General features: G+C 43.8%; 1 protein-coding gene across 1 annotated transcript in view; it reads left to right on the forward strand.

The window, feature by feature from the left end:
- The first annotated feature begins 8,550 nt into the window (after positions 1 to 8,550).
- The window catches only part of PSPH (phosphoserine phosphatase), a 15,422-nt gene continuing 2,165 nt past the window's right edge, over positions 8,551 to 21,807 (forward strand). Inside the window, exons 1-5 of the mRNA XM_004380793.3 lie at positions 8,551 to 8,946; positions 16,414 to 16,572; positions 17,411 to 17,545; positions 18,096 to 18,241; positions 19,639 to 19,787. Coding sequence (XP_004380850.2) covers positions 8,789 to 8,946; positions 16,414 to 16,572; positions 17,411 to 17,545; positions 18,096 to 18,241; positions 19,639 to 19,787 — 747 coding nt within the window. The 5' untranslated portion in view covers positions 8,551 to 8,788. The remainder of the gene's footprint in view (positions 8,947 to 16,413; positions 16,573 to 17,410; positions 17,546 to 18,095; positions 18,242 to 19,638; positions 19,788 to 21,807) is intronic.

Below are 21,807 nucleotides of genomic sequence, written 5' to 3' on the forward strand. Positions count from 1 at the left end.
CACTTCCAGTGCTCTTTCCAACAGTTCTGCTGATCTCCGAGCTGCTCCAGGGATGGTCCTTTTCTTTTCTTGGAGGACAACAAATGTCCTGCCTTTAGCCTGTTTCCTGCCTGTAGAATTCCAAGAAGCAGTCTTCTTCCCTTTTGTCCTATCTCTGACCCCTTCAGTCTAAGCCGATGAGTTTTCTGCTGTGGTAGTTGGTTAGATTCATCATTCACAGGCTTAATCTCTTTAACAAAAGATTGTGTAGCCGTGTCCTTGGTGAACATTCTCGGACACGTGTCCTTAGTTTGTCCTTACTAATCTAGTGAACAATTTCACGTGGGTTTCACCACATCTTTGATGTGCTGAAAAACAGGAGAAAATTGTTCACTACAGATTAGTAAGTATACACAAGTAAGCTCGTGCATGCCTTGCTTATTGGGTAATCTGGCTAAGATTTTACTATAAGCAGCAAAGAGAAACCATGTGGCCCTTTTAAGATCTTGCTTAGACATCTCATCAACCAGGTATCCAAGTTCATCACTTACAAGTTCTACCTTCCACCAAATGTTTGAACATAATTCAGACAAGTTCTTTGCCACTTCATGAAAAGCATTCCCCGTCCTCCACCGATCACATGTTCATCATTTTCTTTTAAAACCTCACCAGAAGCACATTTAACATCCATATTTCTAGCAACATTCTGTTGCTGGTGCCATAGGTATTCTCTAAGACGATATAGACTTTCTCTATAGCCCTCCTCACTTCCTTCTGAGCCCTCACCAGAATTGCCTTTGACGTTCATAATTCCAACAATGGTCTCTTCAAGGCAAACTAGGCTTTTTCTATTAGGCACCTTGAAACTCTTCCAGTGTCTACCCATTACCCAATTCCAAAACTGCTCTTCCATTTTAGGTATCTGTTGGAGCAACACCCCACTCTCCCAGTACGAGATGTCTTAGGTGGGTTCTCTAAAGGAGCAAAACCAGTGAATCGTGAGAATCATGGTCTAGCTAATTCGACACATCACCTTAACCATCACACTCCCCAAATCTATGTATCTATAAAGGGGGGCAGAAGTATATGCATAAAAATATAAAACATAAAAAGTATGTCTAGACCAAAGAGTTAAGATTTACGGTAAAGCAAAGATGAGAAGGCAAGGGGACAGGGAAACTAGATTACTGGAAACGGAATAACCAGAACAGAAATAATGAGAACGTTGATAGACTGTGAATAATGTAGCTAATGTCACTGAACAATTTGTGTAGAAAATTATTAAATGGGAGCCTAATCTGCTTTATAAACTTTCATCAAAAATAAAATATTATTTTTAAAAAAGTATGTCTAATGTCTCATTTTTATCAAATTTCCCCCAAATGCACATATACATCTATAAAGGACCAGAAGGATATACCACAAGATGTTTTAACAGTGACTATCACTGGATGGAGGTCCCTGGGGTGCAATCAGTTTATGATCAGCTGCTAACCTGAAGGCTGGCAGTTCAAACCCAGCCAGCAGTGCCACAGAATAAAGGCCTGGTAATTTGATTCCGTAAAGATTATAGACAAGAAAGTCCCATGGATGTGGCTAATTGCCTCCATGAACAACTGCCTCTTTTGCTATGAGACCAGAAGAAATGGATGGTGCCCAGCTACCATTACTGAACATTTGATCAAAGACTCTGTAGCAGAATAACTTTGAAGAACTCTGTTTATCTCTTCCCTGCCTCATTTCCTTTTCTTCCCCCAGATTAACTGCCATCCTGAATTTCTGTTGTGATTTATCATTTATGATATTCTCTTTTTTACGTTTCCTGATGATGATTATTTGGGTAGATGAGTGTTATCATGAACACTCTTGTATGTGACTCCTGGTACGTAAACGTGCAAAAGTTTCTTCCAAGTGCATTCTTGAGGAGTTGCTGCTTCATAGAAAATGTGCATGTTCAATGTTGTTGAAAAATACTATATTGTTTTCTAGAGTGACTGTTTCAATTTACTGCCTTTTAGAAGGCTATTTTATCCAATCTGAATGACTTTTTCTTCTAAACAGAGCTCACATAGTTAATCATTAGAAAATTTGTTAGCTTATAAAAATTAATCTGTAGAAAACTTTTAGGAATACTAGTATTACCAGCATTTTTTTTTTACTAACCAGTTATGATTAACACTTAGCAAAGTAATTAGCTAATGTGATAACTTCATCTTCATTATACTGTATTGCATTTGGTTCATGTGTGCCAGCAATTTCAGTAAGAACAACAATGAGGCATATTATTATCTGTTTATACAGTCATGCTTTGTCTGGCAAGATTACTTCCTGATTGTTACATGTATCTGTGACCACCCACTAGCTTCTTTTGGACAATTTAAAAAAGTTATTTAAATGTGATATGTGTTCTAGCTGAATGATGTCTACAACACTGCCATCTCATGCCCACAGGTGTTAATACAGGTGTTAGTGTGAGGTGGATACCAGGACCATGAGCAACTGTCAGAATTTATTCAATATAAATATTTTATCTAAAATCTGTTTAATACAGTTTTAACTCTGTATTAAACATCTATGAAATATAAATAATAGCATAAATTAACTCTTCTAGTTATTCACATTCATTGTACTTAAGTCCCTTTTCCCTTTGAAACAGTTTCTCAATTGCCATTTACACATATACAAATACTTGGTGTTTAACATCTTGTTTCCTTTATTATACTTATTTCAAAATTACTTAGGACAAAATATGTACAGGTTCTTGAATAGATTGTTATTTCAGACCCCTTATTTTGTTCCCACCCGTTGTTTAATCTTTTACCTCATTATTTCAAAACATGAAAATTCCTCCTCACCACACTTCATCAGAACCATTTGCAGCGAGAAGTTAAACTGCAAACATTCTGTTACTAATGAAATCTGGGAATATCGAACTTCAAAGGCACATCCAATCAAAAAGCATCGGGACTCTTTGTTATTATTGTGTGCCATCTAGTCGATTCCGACTCATAGCGACCCAATGTGACTCCGTAGAACTGCCCCATAGAGCTTCCTAGCTGTGGTCTTTACCGGAGCAGAGCGGCTGGTGGGTTCCAACCACCCACCTTTAGGTTAGCAGCCAAGAGGGTAACCACTGCGCCACCAGGGCTCCTTTTAGGACTCATTACAAGATAGGATTGTGTTTTTTGAGGGGTTCCTTAGCAAGTGGAAGGGTACTGTGATTACCGTCCTGCCCCAGCATTGCACCCTCCCTGCCTGGGTGATCAGTTTAGCGGGTACCTGGACCTGTGACTGTGAGCATCTGAGGTTCCGGCTTGTTTCAGGGTGAGACGTCACTGCCCAGCTCCAACCTGCTGCGCCCAAAGGTAAATGCTTGGGGACAATCATTCTTTTTTTTTTTTTTTTTCAGCCCTTATTTTTTTATAGTCTACATAAAGTAAGTGGATAAGTGTCACCTAGAAGAAAATAAGATGACTCAAAAAAATAGGTGCAAAGACTTATTTTGTCATTCATAGCTTTCTACATTTAAGTTGCGAATAGTTTTTAAAGTTCCCTTAGGACCTAAATTCCTCCAAGAGGGTAATGCCAAACGTGGATTTCAGAAAAGGCCCCTTTGGCTTTTGTTCATTGTAAAATAAGTGCAGAAGCCCCTTGCTTCTCTCAGGTGCCTTTATCTCAAGCGGTGGCGGTGGCGGGGGCGGGGAGGTCTTTTGTTCTTCCCCGGCAAAGTGCAGACGACGTCGGTAGCTGACTAGCTGGAAGGCATCTCCGCAAGGGTGCAAATTTCAGACAGCGGGGGCGGGGCCAAGAAGCCCCTCCCCTGAGGGGGGCCCGGGGCGGGGCCAAGGGCGTTCTCCGAACCCGGCTGGGTACAGCCGGGGTCTGGTGTCTCCAGTTCAGAAAGGCACATGCAAAACCGAGCGGCAGCCGCCTCACTTACTCAGCAGATCTCGTGCGATTGTTTGGTGCAGGCTCTGCCCATCTGCACAAGTCACCTCCCTCGGGATTGAGCGTCGGAGCCAGCGCTCCGCCCGCTGCTGCTGGAAAGTTACAGCCGCGGGAGCCCTGGAGGCGGCGGCGGCCCAGGCAGGAGCAGCAGCACCCGCGTAAGTCCAGGCATGTGCCGATCTCTCTGTGCGCCCAACTTTCTCATTCACTCTACTGTCTCCCACATCCGGGGAGGCCTCACCGATCCTACACTTATTTTTTCGTGATCTGCATGGGTGAAATATTTCATGGCATTTCAACTTTCTTTTTATTAATTTCTGAGGAGTTTCACTTGTCTTATCCCACGGTTCCCTATTACCAAACAGTATGAATGAATGATGCAATCCTGCCTAGGAGAGTAATCAGTACAAGATTAGGAAAATCCCCAAAATGTAGAGCTCAAGTGTCTGAATTTGACCTCTTCCTTCCTATCAGAATTAGAATTTTAAGTATTTACCAGATAGGAGCCCTGGTGGTGCAGTGGTTAAGCGTTCGACTGCTAACCAAAAGGTCGGCAGTTCAAACCCACCACTAGTCCTTGGAAACCCTATGAGGCAGTTCTACTCTGTCCTGTAGGGTCGCTGTGAGTCGGAATCGACTCGACCGCAACGGGTCTCTCTGGCTGACTTACCAGATAAGGAGCCCCGGGGCACAGTAGTTAAGTGCTTGAGTATTAAAAGGTCGGCGGTTCGAACCTACTAGCTGCTCTGCGGACGAAAGATTCTTCCGTAAAAATTTACAGCCTTGACAAGCTTATGGGACAGTACTACTGTGTCCTACAGGGTGGCTATGAGTCGGAATCCACTCGATGGCAATGGGTTTGGTTTGGGGTTTACTTACAAGTTACATTGTTATAAGGATACAGCCCTCAAGCTGGGAGTTAAATAATTCTTTCATTCATTAAACGTCTTTGCTATATTTTCCTTATATGTGACTTGCACATTATTAGTTACTCTTTAAATAGTTGATTGACTGGGATTGGACTGAGGATCAGTAAAGAAAATACATTCCAAGATCTCTATAATTTATTAGAACTGCCAGGTATGATTTCAGTGTAATAATGATCATAGTCCTGTGACTTCTTATTGGTGAAACAAAGTAGGCAGGACTTTGAAAATGTTCAAATAATTTGATACATGCCCTATAACTTTTTTTAGCCAATGTTTTATTGATGTATAACTTAAATGCAATAAAATGCAAATATTTTAAGTGTACATTTTGATGTGTTTTGACAAATGTTTAAAGAACCAAAACCATTGCCCTGGAGTAGATTCCAACTCATAGCGACCCTATACGACAGAGTAGAACTGCCTCATAGGGTTTCCAAGGTTGTAATCTTTAAGGAAGCAGACTGCCACATGTTTCTCGATGCCCCCCCACCCCCCAGTAGCTGGTAGACTCAAACCGCCTACATGTTGGTTAGCAGCCGAGTGCTTAACCACTGCACCACCAGGGCTCTTTGACAGATGTATACACCCTTGAAATCACCACCAAAATAGAACATTTTCATCACCCTAAAAGTTCCCTAGGGCCTTTTACCAGTCATTGCCTCCTGCTCCCACCCCACTGACCTGATCTTTGTCATTATGCCATTTATTGGCATTTTCAAGAGTTTCATATGAATGAGATCATACAGCGTGTGCTCTTCTGTGTCTGACTTCTTTTGATGAGTATAATTTTATATACGTGTTTTTTGCATGTATCAGTTAACTCATTTTTTTAATTGCTCAGTAGTACTCCGTTGTAAGAATATACTACAATTTGTTTATCCACTCATCTGTTGATGGATATTTGGGTTGTTTCTAGTTTGGGGCTATCACGAATAAAGCTGCTATGAACGTTCATGTACCAGGCTTTTTGTGGACCTATGTTTTCGTTTCTCTTGGATAAACCTCCAGGAGTGGGATTGCTGGGTCTTACGGTAAGTGTGTGTTTAACTTTCTATGAAGTTGCCCAACTGTTTTCTAAAGTGGTTGCACCATTTTACATCGTTACCAGCAATGTATGAGTTCCAAGTCCTCATCAACACTTGGTAGTGTCAGTCTTTCCCATTTTAGTCTTCCTCTTTATGAGCTTATTTGTATGTCTTCTCTTTTGAAATGTGTATTCAAATCTTTTGCTCAGTCTTTTGCTTGCCTTTTTTTTTATGGTATCTTTTGAAGAGCAGAAGTTTTAACTTTGATGAAATCCAATCTATCATTTTTTTTATTACTTGTGCTTTTTGTGTCTTGTTTAGAAACTTTTTGCCTACCTCAAGGTGGTTGTATATATCCATTGCTCCATAGCCCATTCCCCAAAACTTAACATCTTAAAACAACAAACATTTATTTTCTCACAGTTACTGTGGGTCAAAAATCTGCAAACAAAAAACAAATCAATAAGTAATCTGGGAGCAGCTTAGGTTAGATGGTGGTTCTAGACTAGGTTCTCTTACGACGCTACTGTTGGCCAGGGCTATGCTCTCATCTGAACGTTCAGGGGAAAATCTGCCTCTAAGCTCATTCACATGACTGCTGACAGTATTCAGTTCCTTTTCTTTTTTTTTTCCCCATTGTTGTTGGGAATATACACAGTAAAACGTACACCAATTCAACAGTTTCTACATGTACAATTCAGTGACATTGGTTACATTCTTTGAGTTGTGCTACCACTCTCACCCACCTTCTCTGGGTTGTTCCTCCCCCATTAACATAAACTCACTGCCCCCTAAGGTTCCTGTTTAGTGTTTCAACTTGCTGTTGTCAGTTTGATCTTAAGTAGATAGTTCTTAAAAGAGCATAATGCTCAAGGCAGATATTTTTTACTAGTTAAGCTAACCTATTGTTTGGTTTTTAGAAGACTTCAGGGGATATTTTTGGTTTAAGGTTTAAAGATATCTCAGGGCAATAGTTTCAGGGGTAGGATTCAGTTCCTTGAGGTTGGCGGACTAAGGGCTCCAGTCCCTCCCTGGCTGTTGGCCAGAGGCCTCCCTCAGCTCCTTGCCATGTGGGGCAAGCTCACAACATGGCGGCTGGCTTCTCTAAGAGCAAGCAACTAAGAGAGAGCGAGAGAGAGCGCGTGCCCAGGATGGAAGCCACATTCCTTTTTTTACAACTGCCAGATAGTATTTCAATGTCATGAGGATCACAGTCGTGGCATTTTCATGTTGGTGGAACAAAATAGAAGATGTTTGTTAAATTTTCAAATGATTAACACATGCTTTTTAAACATTTGTCCCTAGGTGGTGCAAGCAGTTAACACACTTGGCTGCTAACTAAAAGGTTGGAGGTTTGAGTCCACCCAGAGGTACCTCAGAAGAAAGACCTGGGGATCTACTTCTGGAAAATCAGCCATTGAAAACCCTGGGGAGCACACTTCTACTCTAACACGCATGGGATTGCCATGAGTTGGAATTGACTCAATGGCAATTGGCATGTGGTGTATTTTAAACATTTAAAAAATAGTCAAGTGGCAATGTATGAATTCCAGATAAGAAGAGAAATGGGGCAGGCCTTTATAATGAGAACAAATCCCTTTAAGACATAAATGATTTCAAAGGAAAAAGAGAAAACTCTACTAAAGAAACAAATTGAAAATCTTGCTTTTGCTGACCTGCCATCCTGGGTCTACTCTAAGGTCAGCAGCTTGGGCAGAAGCTCCCCTGGGCCGCAGCTTCCTGGGCCTGTCGGGGGAGCAGGCTTCAGAACCCGGAGAAGCTGACATACTCAGCAGAGTGGAGAAAGATAATGCTAGACTTGCATCCCTGGGTCCAGGCCTTGGAGTACATCTTGTGCTCTTCCACCTGCATGGGAGTATTAGTGCCTGTTGCTCAGGTTGGAGTATGAGTTGGGGGACGTTGAACCCTTTTCTCTGCATTCAGAAAGAGTGAACCTTCTGAATTATTTCTTTCTTTCCTGGCCTCTTTCCCTTTTGACGTTGGCTTTCTCTTGCCTTATGCTCATCACCACTTCTTTTTATTTTTATTTTTTCCTCCTCTCTGAGATTTAGCACCTTTACCCACTTCTCTTAATCTACAGTTTTAATTAGGAGGATTCTAACTCAAAATTGTTGACGTTGTCTCATTTTCATGAAAGACAGCAGGGACCAGTTTGCAGAGTCTGCTTCTCATTATTTGCATTTTGTTCTCCCCATAAGCCCTCTTTCCTTTTCCCTTTCCTTTGTATCCTGCTAATCATATGTCCCTGGGTGGTGCAAATGATTAAGCGCTCAGCTACAAACTGAAAGGTTGGCGGTTCAAACCCACCCAGAGGCACCTCAGAAGAAAGTCTGGGCGAACTGCTTCTGTAAAGATTCCAAACCAACCAAATCCATTGTGGTCGAGTCAATTTTGACTCATAGCGACCCTACAGGACAGAGTAGAACTGCCTCATAGAGTTTCCAAGGCTGTAGCCTTTACGGAAGCAGATTGCCACATCTTTCTCCCGCAGAGCAGCTGGTGGTTTTGAACCACTCACTGATCTTTTGGTTAGCAGCCAAGAGCTTAATCACTGTGCCACCAGGGCTCCCTCCATAAAAATTACAGCCAAGAAAACCCTATGGAACAATTTCTACTTATAATACATAGGATTGCCATGAGTCAGAATTGACTGGATGGCGACTGGACTTTGTTTTAATTTTAATCAGGTGTAGGTGATTTCCTGTCAGAACTAAAGTCACTGAACAGTGTTTAATCCTCTACAGTGCTCACAGGAGTCAGAAGGAAAATGTTTCCCGGAGGAAGCTGTTGTAAAACTTGGCGTCTGATCCTTTTTCATACTGGTCTTACTGGGAGAGAGGGGAAGCCAGCCAGTCTCCCTGTTTCTTGCCCTGAATTTGGACCTTGATGTTCATTTCCTCACTCTTTCTAGGCTCTTCTCGCTCTTGGAGTACTTACAGGGTCATTCATAAAGACATCTGTAGTCAGAACTTTATGCTGCCTTTTCTATCCCGGGTAAGAGCAGGAAGAGAATTCATCTACTGGGAATTCAGCACTGGAGAAACGTGAGTCCCATTTGTCTCTTGTTGTTAATGTTTATTGTGTATTTGGTTGTTCTGTGTTTGTTAATTAACAGTTTACATGTCACCTGAATAAAAACAATTGTCTGCTGTAACCTATGCTGCATGCATAAAATCTCAGGTTTCCCGAGGAAAAGATGCTCTTGTTATAAAATGTTACAAATGGATTGGCCGGGACTCTAGTCCCAGTTGCAGGGAGACCATGCTGCAACTGTGGGCTCTAAAAAGATCCTTCCAGAGTCTGTTATATACTGGCGACATCAGTGTCCAGAGGGTCAGAAACAGGCTCACCTTTATGACCAAAGCTGGCGACTTCCTTCTAACCCAGTAAGCCTTGTCTCTCGGCTCTGCTTCATCTCCATGACCTTTGGAAACGCACGCACACACACAGACACACACACACAGTTGCTGTGGAGTCGACGATTCCAACTCATGGCAACCCCATGAGTGTCAGAGTATAGGACTATGCTCCATAGAGTTTTAAACAGCTGTTTTTTCAGAAGTAGGTAGCCAGGCTTTTCTTCCAAGGCACCTCTGGGTGGATGTGAACCTCCAACCTTTCAGTTAGCAGCCGAGCGCATTAACCATTTGTACCAGCTTTTATTTGTTCTTGGGGCCTTGGTGGTACAGTGGTTAAGAGCTTGGCTGCAGTTCAAATCCACCAGCTGCTCCTTGGAAACCTTATGAGGCAGTTCTGTTCTGTCCCATAGGGTCTTATGAGTCAGAATCAACTCAGTTGCAATGGGTTTGGTTTCTTCTTCTTTTTTTTTTTAATTTGTTCTTGCACAGGGGAAGGTAAAGTGCAAGTGATCTTAGATGTCTTCTTGCAAGATATTTAGATGGAGAAGTTGGGAGAGTTTGTTTGGGTCAGGAGATTTTTCTCCTCTTATCCAAAATCAAACCTCCTAAGGCTGGCCCTGAAGGAAAACCCATTTTTCTACTTTTGGAGCTGATATAAGAAGGGTGTCTTAGGCTGGGTTCTCTAGAGAAGCATAACCACTGAAGCATATATATACATAGATAGACAGATAGATAGATGGATAGAAAATGGCTCATGCGGTTGTACAGGCTAGCAAGTCCCAAGTCCATAGATCAGGTGTCCAGCTGAAGGCTTCTCCTGACTCACGTAGCTGCAGGGGCTGATGAATCCAAGATAGGCGGGTAAGATGGCAGGCCGTTGGCTTGCAGGCTGTAGAGGCTGACAAATCCCAAGACTGGCAGGCGATATGGGAGGCCACTGGCTCAAGTTCCAGGAACCAGAGGTCAGATGATGATGAGCTGGATGCAGGATCCAGAACAAGCAAGCAAGCTTTGCCAAAACGTCCATGTATATATTGGATGCAGGCCAAACTCCCAAGGAAACTCCCCTTACAAGTGATTGGCTGATCACATCAGATCCCATCATGGAGGATGACTACGTACTTACATAATGGCCAAATTCCATCATTATATAACTGCCAAACTACATCATTACATAACTGCCAAACCACTGAGAATCATGGCCCAGCCAAGTTGACACACAACTTTGACCATCACAATGGGATTGTCAGAAGTGGCTTATTTACCAGTTGGCCCTTTGTTTCCCCAAGAAGGAGCAGCTAGGGGCTGGCCTGGTGAGAGTTCTGCTCAGTGGTCGGCCTGGCCCTGGGTTCTGCTCTGTCTGAGTCTAGACCCTTCCACCAGGCTCTCTTCTGCCCACAGCCCTTCCCTCTCCCTCCCTCAAGAGCCAGATGGGAAGGATCCAGAGTCCATTCTCCAGCAACGATTTTTCTTTGTGTGAAATTCTAATGTACACAATTTCAATCACCTGAACTTAAGTCAGCAGATTCTTTGTCCATGGCCATGAGCATTTTGAATCTGCATTAACTGTGAGTCACTGTCTTCTGGTGGAGACAATGAAAACAAAGAGAACCAGAAGAAAACAAGGAGGCAGAGCATTTTACAGGGTGGGTTGGATAGAATGATGTGATGCCCAGGATTTGCTTCAAGGTAGTGAGAGTAGGCAGCAGTGTGGGGCTGTTGATGAAGCAAGATTAGCCATGACTGTTGAAACAGGGTGAAGGCTACATGGGGCTCATGTAATTCATTCCCTCTGTTTTAGTATGTATTTGAAATTTTCCATAATAAAATGTTCAAAAATAGATAGTTACAGATAGCTAACTATGCTCTTCACAATGGTGTCATTTTGTGTATTCACTCAACCCTCAGAAATTAATTAAGCATCTACTCAAAACATGTGCCCTGGAAATTTTTGCTTAGTATCAATGAGCTTGTAATCTAGGAGTGGAGATGACATACATATAAATAAGTTTATTATAAGTTGGAATATTATGAATTCCACATATTAAAAACACATTTACATAAAGTAGTATGGAAGTTCTGGGGATATGCTACTTCCAGATGAGGGGAATCAGAGAAGATGTTATAGGGAAGATGGCATTTGAGCTTCACTCCTTCATTTAATTCAGCAAATACTATTGAACACCTACTATGTACCAGGTACTGCTTTTAGCTCTAAGGATTCAGCAGTGAACAAAGCAGATAAAAATCCCTACTCATATGAAATTTATATCCTACTGGGGACAAATAGGAGCCCTGGTGGTGCAGTGGTTAAGTGTTTGGCTGCTAACAAAAAGGCTGGCAGTTTGAATCTACCATCTGCTCCTTGGAAACCCTCTGGGGCAGTTCGACTTGACAGCAGTGGGTTTGGTTTTGGTTTTAGGGACAAACAGGCAATAAGTAATAGACATAGGGGGGCAGTGGTGGTCCAGTGGCAGAATTCTTGCCTTCCGTGCAGGAGACCTGAGTTCAATTCCTGGCCAATGCACCGGAAGCACAGTCACCACCTGTAGGTATGTCAATGGTCGATTGTGTTGCTATGATACTGAACAGGTTTCAGTGGAGTTTCCAGTCTAAGAAGGACGAGGAAGAAAGACCTGGCAATCTATTTCTGAAAATCAGCCAGTGAAAACCCTATGGAACACAATGGTCTGATCCCATTGTACATGGGGCCCCCATGATTCAGGGGCCAACTTGACAGCAGCTAACAACAACAAGAGACGTAAGTAATGGTATGTTAGAAGAAAGAAACCAGGGCAGGATGACAGGATGAGAGAGATCAGGCATGTTGGGGGCAGGGGTAGGGAGGGCAGGTTGCAGTGATGAACACACTGGTCAGAGATGGCTCATGAAGAAGGGCATATCTGGGCACACTCTTGGAGATGAAGAAGTTGGCCAAGCAGATATCTGGATGAAGAACATTCTAAGCCAAGGGCACTGTGAGAGGAAAGGTCCTAAGTAGGGAGCCTGCCTGGGGATTCCTGGAGTAGCAAGCGGACCAGCGAGGCTGGGACAGAGTAAGTGAGGGGGAAGGGAGGAGGAAATGAGGTCAGTGGTGGAATGGGGTGGAGGTGGTGGTGCTCAGGGGTGGGGATAGACCTTGTCGGCATTTGTAAGAACTCTGTCTTTTAGTAAAATGAGGAGCCATTGAACGGTTTTGAGCCAAGGGCATGACACAATCTGACTTACAGTTTAAAATGCTTACCCTAGTTATAATGTCGAGGAAAACAAACACCAGGGTGGGGTCAGGTGGGGTGGGCAAACATAGAAGCAGAGACTTGTTGGGAGGCTATTGCTGCAATCTTGGCAAGAAGCATTGGTGACTTGGGCTAGAGCGACAGTAGTGGATTTGATGACAAGTGGTCAGATTTGGATTAGATTTTAAAGGTAGAACCAACAGCATTTCCTGAAAGGTTGGATGTAGGGTGCGAGAGAATGAGAGAAATGATGGGTGACTGAAGAATGGAGTTGCCATCAAGTGAGAAAAGGAAGACTGCAAGAAGGGCATTTCTTGGGGTGTGTGTGGGGGACCAGGAGCTGGGTCTTGAACATGTTAAGTTTGGGATGGTTATCAGACATCTAAGTGGAGGTCAAGTATGCAGTGGAAATTTGGGTTTGGGAGAGAGGACTGGGCTGCAGACATAACTTTGGGAGTCACTGTCATAGAGATGAAACCCCTGGGTAATGCAAAGGGTTAACGTGCTCAGTTGCTAACTGAAATGTTGCAAGTTTGAGTCCACCTAGAGGTACCTCAGAAGAAGGGCCTGGTGATTTACTTTTGAAAAATCAGCCATTGAAAACCCTGTGGAACACAGTTCTACTCTGGCACACATGAGTCGCTGTGAGTTGGAATCGACAGCAACTGGTCATAGAGATGGCATCTAAAGCCACGAGCCTGGGTGCGTTCATCCAGGGAGTGAGTGTGGATGGAGAAGCCCAGATGGACCATGGACACTGCAATGTTGAGGGCAGAAGAAAAGGGCAAGGCAGTGGAGGAGCTTAGCCTCAAGGAGGGGACAGTGTGTGGACCTGGGAAAGTCAGCTTCCTGAGTTGAGGGGTCAGCTTGAACAAGAACATGGCTTTGGGACAATCAGAGCAGGTTATAGATAAGCAGTAGCATACATGTTTGGTATTCACGCATCTGTTATCGTTTTCTGTTGAATGGAAACTTCATTCACACTTAGGCTGACAATGCTAGTGAACAGTTTAAAATTCTGTCATCGGATCCATTAATTTACTCTCTCTCAGTGGGTCTCCAAGTCATCATTCTCCAAGGATTTTTCAGACCCTGAGAATTCTCTGCATACCTGAAAAGCTGATGCCAAAAGCTTATATAAGCAGTGATAATGTACGTATTGTGTTGAAATTGACACAGAAGCTCCTGTGACACTGGAGGTTCAGATTGCAAAGTGTATCCCACTGTTGTGGGCATTTTAGAAAAACTTATAATATTACCCAATATAGTGGCACATATCACATATCCCAACTTGCCAATGTATGGTTTTAAAAAAAAAAAAAAAAGTTGCTACGGAGTTGATTCTGATTCTTGGCGCCCTTGGGTGTGTCAGAGTAGAACTGTGTTCCACAGGATTTTCAATGGCTGGTTTTTCAGAAGTAGATCACCAGGCCTTTCTTCCAAGGTGCGTCTGGGTGGATTCAAACCTCCAGCCTTTGGGTTAGCAGCTGAGCATGTTAACCTTTTGCACCACCCAAGGACTCTGCAAATATATGGTAACTCATTGCTAGCGAGTCAGTTCCAGCTCATGGCAACCCCATATGTTACAGGGTAGAACTGTGCTCCCTGGGGTTTTCTTGGCTATAAACGTCATGAAGCAAATCTCCGGGTCTCTCTTCCACAGCACCCCTGGGTGGGTTCTAACAGCCAATCGCAAACCTCTTGGGCCACCCAGGGGCCTGCCAGTGTATGCTAGAGAAGTGATAAGATGCCATTCCCCTTTGTCTATAGGTTAAAGGAAGTCATTTGAGCAAGTACAGTATGAAATTGTATAATAATCTTCTTCCATCAGTGTCTACTTGCTTTGGGACTTTGAGAATTGAAAATGAGCAAAGGAAACTCATGTTTCCTATTTTGAGTACCCTCTTGCAAGGGTTCAAAATAGAGGCCTGCAATTTTTTTCTGTGAAGGGCCCGAGAGTAAGAATTTTAGGCTTTGCAGGCCATATGGTTGGTCTCTATCCCACAACTCAACTGTTGTAACAGACAAGCAGCCATGGATACATAAGTGAGTGTGGCTGTGTTTCAATAAAACTTTATGGACACTGACATTTCAATTCATATCATTTTCACGTTTCATGCCATATTCTTCTTTTGAGTTTTTTCACGCATTTAAAATGGAAAAATCATTCTTACCTCATGGGCAGCACAAAAGCTGTGAGTGGGCTTGATCTGGCCTGCAGGCCATACTTTGCTGACCCCTAGCTTTAAAGATTTGTTTTTTTCCAGGTCAGCTTTGAACTGGATCATTTTGCCAAAGGCATTTGGTAGAAATCAGTTAGGGAGTGAGTCAGCCAGCTCCGCTGAGCCTGTTTTCAGTCGCTGCCTCTTCTAAATATAGGTGGTTTGTGTCATCTGCGTGGCCTTGTACATGACGTCTGTCTCTCTGATGGAAGGCTGCTCTCCACGACCTTTAGAATTCCTTTCACCACCACAATTCTAGCGCAGTGATTTATTTATTTATTTATTTTAAAGAAAAAACCCCAAAACTCTGGAAACTGCCGTCCCGGGCTCCTGCCTCTGTGGTGCTGTGCCTCCCAGGTTCTCTGACCTCTCCTTTTCATTCTCCTTCCCAGGCTCCGCGCCTAGAAGGTGAGAAGCCTCTGGGCTTTGTCCTCAGCTCTCTTCTTTTAGCCCTCTCTCCTGGCGTTTAAATCATCCGTGTCTTCAACTTTCAGTGTGTACGTTTGCCCCTGACTTCTCTTCCGAGACTTAGAGCATTGCAACTTTGCTCATCAGCTAGAAGCTAAAATCCAAACTCCTCAGCCCCGCCCAAAGCTCCCTTTGGGTCTGTCCTCTTTGTGCACTGGCCAGCAGTTGTCGTTAGCTGCTGTCAGTTGGCTCCTGACCTGTGGTGACCCCATGCACAAAGGAATGCAGTGCTGCCCAGTCCTGCACCATCCCATGATCGGTTGGTCTTTGGACGGTGTTGTGACCGGTAGGGTTTTCCTTGGCTGATTTTCAGAAGTAGATCAGCAAGACCTTTCTTCCTAGTCTGTCTTAGTCTGGAAGCTGCACTGACACCTGTTCAGCATCATAGCAACATGCAAGCCTCCACTGGTAGACAGGTGGTTGTTGTGCATGAGGTGCAGTGGCTGGGAGTCGAACCCAGGTCTCCCACATGGAAGGCGAGAAGTCTACCACTAAACCAGCATTGCCTCGCTCTACTCCTAGCACACACCAGATTGATGCTCCGCCCTCTGAGGACCCACTCAGAGGGAAACTTACCCTTCAAGATTCAGCTCAAATGCCGATACCTTCTGGCAGCCCTCTTTCAGAGACAAGGTTAAGTATTTCCTCTGTGTGCCAGAAAATCTTATGCATCTCTCTGTTTCAGCACCTCCCATACTGCTGTACTTATTAGATCAAAAATAGCTAAATATCAGTTCAACATCAAATATGTTGACAAGTTGGTACCTTTGCTACAAAGAGCCTTGGTGGCGCAACGGTTAAGTGCTTGGCTACTAACTGAAAGGTTGGCAGTTCAAACCCACTCAGCCACTCCATGGGAGAAAGACCTGGCGATCTGCTCCTGTAAAGTTTACAGCCAAGAAAACCCTATGGAGTAGTTCTGCTCTGTCACATAGGGTCGCTATGAGTCAAAATTGATGTAAGTAAAACAACAACGATGACTTTCACTATACCAGGCTCCTGAGGGCAGGGCTTGAGTCCCACTCATCTTTGTAACTCGAGAGCATGACACTTAGAAGGTGCTTCATACGTGTTGAAGATGGATCGAGTCCCTGAATACCTGCTTATGTGGGTGACATCGACTTTGATACAAATCTAGAATTAGTAGATTGGAGTTAGTAGGCAAAACTGGACCTTTTTAGGGGCCCGTTTTCTGTTTCTGAACAGGTGTGTCTTTTCTGTTGTAGGAGGAAAGTTCTTTCAAGGATGGTCTCCCACTCAGAGCTGAGGAACCTTTTCTGTTCGGCTGATGCCATCTGTTTCGATGTCGACAGCACAGTCATCAGAGAAGAAGGGATTGATGAGCTGGCCAAATTCTGTGGTGTTGAAGACGCTGTGTCAGAAATGTAGGCGCGGTATTTATTCAGTGATGATAAGGAATTGCAAGATAGAACGACTGTTTTGGATAAAATGCTAGACCAGAGCCACGGTTCCCAGGTTTTAGTTCCTGGCTAGGAAACGTCGGCACTAGATCTTTTCTTCTACCATTTAGTGCTGAGTTTGGTAGCGCATGTTATCCGTTCATCCATTGATACAAATATTGTATACAAGCCTCTGGCAAACAAATATGGGGAAGACGCGCTCTTGGCTTGCAGGTGATGCTGGCAGTCACTAGCCAAAGAAGGCGGCCTGGGAGGCCTCCAAGTGTCCAGCACTTGTGTTGTGGTTGAAAGTGTGGCCTCAGTGGTTTACTGGAAAGCTGGTTCTGGTTCAGAGTCTCTCAGGGGGTGCCTGGGTCAGAGCCTCTCCGTCCATCCTCTTGCCCTCCCTCCCTCCCTTCCCCCCTGCTGCAGTGCCACTGGTCCTCTAACTGCCCCAGTGCTGCCTGCTGGCACCAGGTCACGAACCACTTCATTTTCAGCTGCATCTGATGCAAGAGTGCTCCAGACTTGAGAGTTCTTTCTTGGTTTACAAAAGCTCATGGCTTCCAAGGAGGGAACTTGCGGCTAGGATGTGTGGCTTTCTCAGTTCACGAGATGGTGCACGTGTGGAGACAAAGCCCCCAGACTTCATGTCATTCTCCAGCAAACCTTCCAGAATCTATTCCTCGGTCCCTCCCACGGCAGTGCAGCATGTCGGGTGTGAGTGGGGCTCCTGGTAGCAGCTGCCTCACGGTGGATGTTGTGAGGGCCTGGGGAGGGGATGGCTGACTGGGCTGGCCTGACTGTTGGGTCTTCCTCCTAGGACAAGGCGGGCCATGGGTGGGGCGGTGCCTTTTAAGACCGCCCTCACCGAGCGCTTAGCGCTGATCCAGCCCTCCAGGGAGCAGGTGCAAAGGCTGTTAGCAGAGCACCCCCCGCACCTGACCCCCGGGATAAGGTAAGAGGATCCCAGTTCTGGTTACACTGTTTCCCTACTAGCATCTGCTTTTGGGGGTATGTTCTCCTGAGAGTATCTGAACTTGAGAGCTCCTACTTGTGTGGCTCCCTCTGCACTTGTCTGTCTGTCTGTACCGCTACCCATGTCTGCTGTCTTCCCCTGGTGGAGATAGTAAAATGTATTTTAAAAAAAAAAGTTGCCAGAGAGTCAATTCCAACTTATGGCGACCCCACTTGTGTCAGAGTAGAGCTGCGCTCCCTAGGGTTTTCAGTGGCTGATTTTTTGGAAGTAGATCACCAGGCCTTTCTTCCAAGGCACCTCTGGTTGGAGTTGAACCTCCAACTTTTCGATTAGCAGCTGAGCACATTAACTGCACCACCCAGGGACTCTAGAAAAATATATATAAAACATTAATTCACCAGGCAATATTGTCAGATGTACTCAGGCAAACATATTCAGAGAAAAAGAGATATTTTAAGCTCTTTTTCACATTTCATTGTTTCTCTTTGGTATTAATCAGTGCTTGGTATTTTATGTTTTATTCTTGCAGGGAGCTGGTAAGTCGCCTGCAAGAGCGAAACGTTCAGGTCTTCCTGATATCTGGTGGCTTTCGGAGCATTGTGGAGCATGTGGCTTCAAAGCTCAGTATCCCAGCAGCCAACGTATTTGCCAATAGGCTGAAATTCTACTTTAATGGTAAGACATACATTTTAACAGTTCCCTTTCTTGTCACTGTCAGCATTAAATAATCTGATGGCTTGCAACTTAACCGAGGTGACATCTGATTTAAATGTTGAAATAAACTTTTCTTCTAACTGAGATCTTTTGCTCTGCAAAAGAGACTTTGGTTATCAACTGTCCTAGCTTCAGCAGTACTCACCTATCTGTGTACAAATGTCCACAGTTAGCCAAATGCCAATTCCTACATAACCCACATTTTGGTACATGCCATATTTCGATTTTATGAGCACTGTCATGTATTTGGGAGTCCCAGGGTGGTGCAAACAGTTAACGTGCTTGGCTGTTAACTGAAAAGCTGGGGGTTCAAGCCCACCCAGAGGTGGCTCAGAAGAAAGGCCTGGCAATCTGCTTCCAAAAAATCAGCCGTTGAAAACCCTGTGGTGCACAGTTCTACTCTGACACGCACGGGGTTGCCACGAGTCGGAATCAACTTGATGGTAACTGGTAGCTCATGTATTTGAACCAATTTAGGTTCATGAAGGACAGTTAATGAGTTAACAGGTCACTGCAGTGTAGCTGGTCTTGGGGAAGCCTCAGATCTTCTCTCTGTCCACAGCTCTAGTTTTATGCCATCTCAGGATGTCTCCAGTTATTTCTGGGGGTGGCTGAAATTCTTAAAGCCAAATAATATGAATTTAACATTTTAAAAATGTGTTAATAGGGCATTTTCAAAGGGTCTAGAGATAGAGAGCATTGAACAAAGAGAAGGATGAGTGGCGTAGTTACTGTAAGAAGGGCAATGACTGATCTAAAGTAAGATGGAATCTCGCCTTAGATGCAATTATATATTAACTTATTTTAAATTTAATATATTACTGTTTCATGGTGTTCTGCCACCTCAGCAAGGTTTGAGAATTACTGTACTGGAAGCTTAAGAGGATAAAGGTAATTCACCACAAGGTGTCTGTGACCTAATAGAGTAATCTCTGGAGTCCCTGGGTGTGTAAATGGTTCATGTGCTCAGCTGCTAACCGAAAGGTTGGAGGTTTGGGTCCACCCAGAGGTGCCTTGGAAGAAAGGCCTGGCAATCTACTTCTGAAAAATCAGCCACTGAAAACCCTGTGGAGAACAGTTCTACTCTGAAACACACGGGGTCACCATAAGTTGGAATCCACTCCATGGCAACTGGTATAGCACCCTCTACAAGAAGGATTTATAATTTAAAAATAAAGCTTGTTTATTCCAAGCAACAGGTGTTGGACCTCAGCCGGGTGACTTCACTGAGGGCCGTTTTTAGCCTTCTCAGTGACATTGAAGTGATCCTGTCATCTACATAATTACTAGAGCTGGCCCAAGTATTATAATGCTGTGGATTTTTAACTCTGTCTTAACTGTTCTTCTGTTCTCTTAAGGTGAATATGCAGGTTTTGATGAGATGCAGCCAACAGCTGAATCCGGTGGGAAAGGAAAAGTTATTAAACTTTTAAAGGAAAAGTTTCATTTTAAGAAAATAGTCATGATTGGAGATGGAGCCACAGACATGGAAGCTTGTCCTCCTGCTGTATGTATTAAAGACACTAACGTTTTTCAAGTTGTACTTTTGTCTTAGACAGCTGATTTAGAACTAAATGATATTTACAATGAGAGTTAAACAGAAACATCTAAGTACCTAAGTACCCCTGGGTGGTGCAAACAGTCAAGGCACTTGGCTACTAACTGAAAGGTTAGACATGTGAGACCACCCAGAGGTGCCTCGGAAAAAAGGCCTGGCAATCTGCTTCCGAAAAATCCGTCACTGAAAACCCTGTGAAGCACAGTTCTACTCTGACGCACGTGGGGTTACCATGAGTCAGAGTCGACTCAACTGCAACCGGTGGTTTATCACTGTAAAGTGAACAAGTTAAACAACCAGAATGAAGTCACTCTAATTGTGTCAACAGACTTTTGGCAAACCCAAGAAAGGCTACATAAAAGGAGCTAAAAACCTTTGTAAACTTGCAACGACCTCTTGTCCCTAGAGTTTGGCTACCCTCTCTTACCCCGAGTGTATGCTCAGCAAGGTTCAGCTCCATTTCTCCAAATAATGCCATCAGCCACTCCTGTAACTGTGACCAAGATGTTAATGTCATCGTAGGCTTTACAAATGATTTCCTGATACATCATCTCATTTAATACTCATACTTGCCCTGTGAGGCTGGGGGAACTAAGGCTTGCAGAGGTTAGAGAACTTTCCTATATCAAAGCATTTTTGTCTTCTGAATAATTATTGTTTCCTGAGACTAGCAGGGGTTTTTATTTCTAAGCATTTTGAACCCAGTGCAGGAAGAAATGCTACATAGAAAGTGTCCTGAATATCGACTATGTCCATTCCATGTAGGGCTTTGCCTTTATTGTCTCATTAGAACCCAAGGAAAACTGAAGCAGACATATAGTCCTGAACTTTTCTCCACCTGGTTTCCTGAGATCTAAAAATAGTAACTGTCTTTGTAAATGATTAATCAAAAATGATTACTTTTTTTTTATTGTGCTTTAAGTGAAAGTTTACAGTTCAAGTTAGTTTCTCATACAAAAATGTATACACGCATTGTTGTGTCACCCTAATTGCTCTCCCTATACTGTGACAGCACACTCCTCCTTTCCACCCCAGATTTCCCGTGTCCATTCAACCGGCTCCTGACCCTCTCTGCCTTCTCATCTCACCTCCGGACAGAGCTGCCCATTTAGTCTCGTGTATCTACTTGAGCTAAGAAGCACTTTCTTCATGAGTATTAAAAAATGATTAAAGACTATTTCTTGATGCTTTTCACATTACTTGAGTCATTTGGAGATAACATGTCCTTAGAGGATTTAGCAGACCTTTGGGATTGACCAAGGAATGAACCCTGGGCCAGTCTCGTGAGGAGTGTTGTTGTTAGCTGTCGTCAGGTCAGCCCCTGACTCATGGCAACCCCATACACAGTGGAACAAAATGCTGCCTGGTCCTGTACCATCCCCGTGGTCAGTTGCAGATAGGCCCATTGTGATCCACAAGGTTTTCATTAGGTGATTTTCAAAAGTGGATCTCAAGGCCTTTCTTCCTAGTCCATGTTAGTCTGGAAGCTCCGCTGAAACCTGTTCAGCATCATAGCAACACGCAAGCCTTCACTGATAGACTCGTCAGTGTGTTAGGATGGCTGACTTGGTGCTGGCATGCAGAAAGGGCTGCAGAGAGGCTGCAAGGTCAGTTAGGAGGCGAAATTCAATGGGAAGTTAACAATCTAGTTATCTTTTTCCCCCGTGTAGTATGAAAATAAAAATGAAGGGAAAAGGCAAGTAAGAGAAAGTGGTGCTTTCAGATTATGTGTATATGGTGTCTATATCCTGGCAGAGAAAGAGAAAATACCAGTTTAAAAGATCATTGACTAAAGGAAGGCATCACAAAGGACAGCACACACTACGGGGGAAGTCAGCACAACTGGACGAAACCAAAGCTAAGAAGTTTCCTGAGTACAAGCAAACACTTTGAGGGACAGAGTAGCAGGGGTAGGGATCTGGGGACCATGCTTTCAGGGGACATCGAGGTCAACTGGCATAACAAAGCT

Source organism: Trichechus manatus, unplaced genomic scaffold (genome assembly GCF_000243295.1).
Source record: "Trichechus manatus latirostris isolate Lorelei unplaced genomic scaffold, TriManLat1.0 scaffold00077, whole genome shotgun sequence".
NCBI lineage: Eukaryota > Metazoa > Chordata > Mammalia > Sirenia > Trichechidae > Trichechus > Trichechus manatus.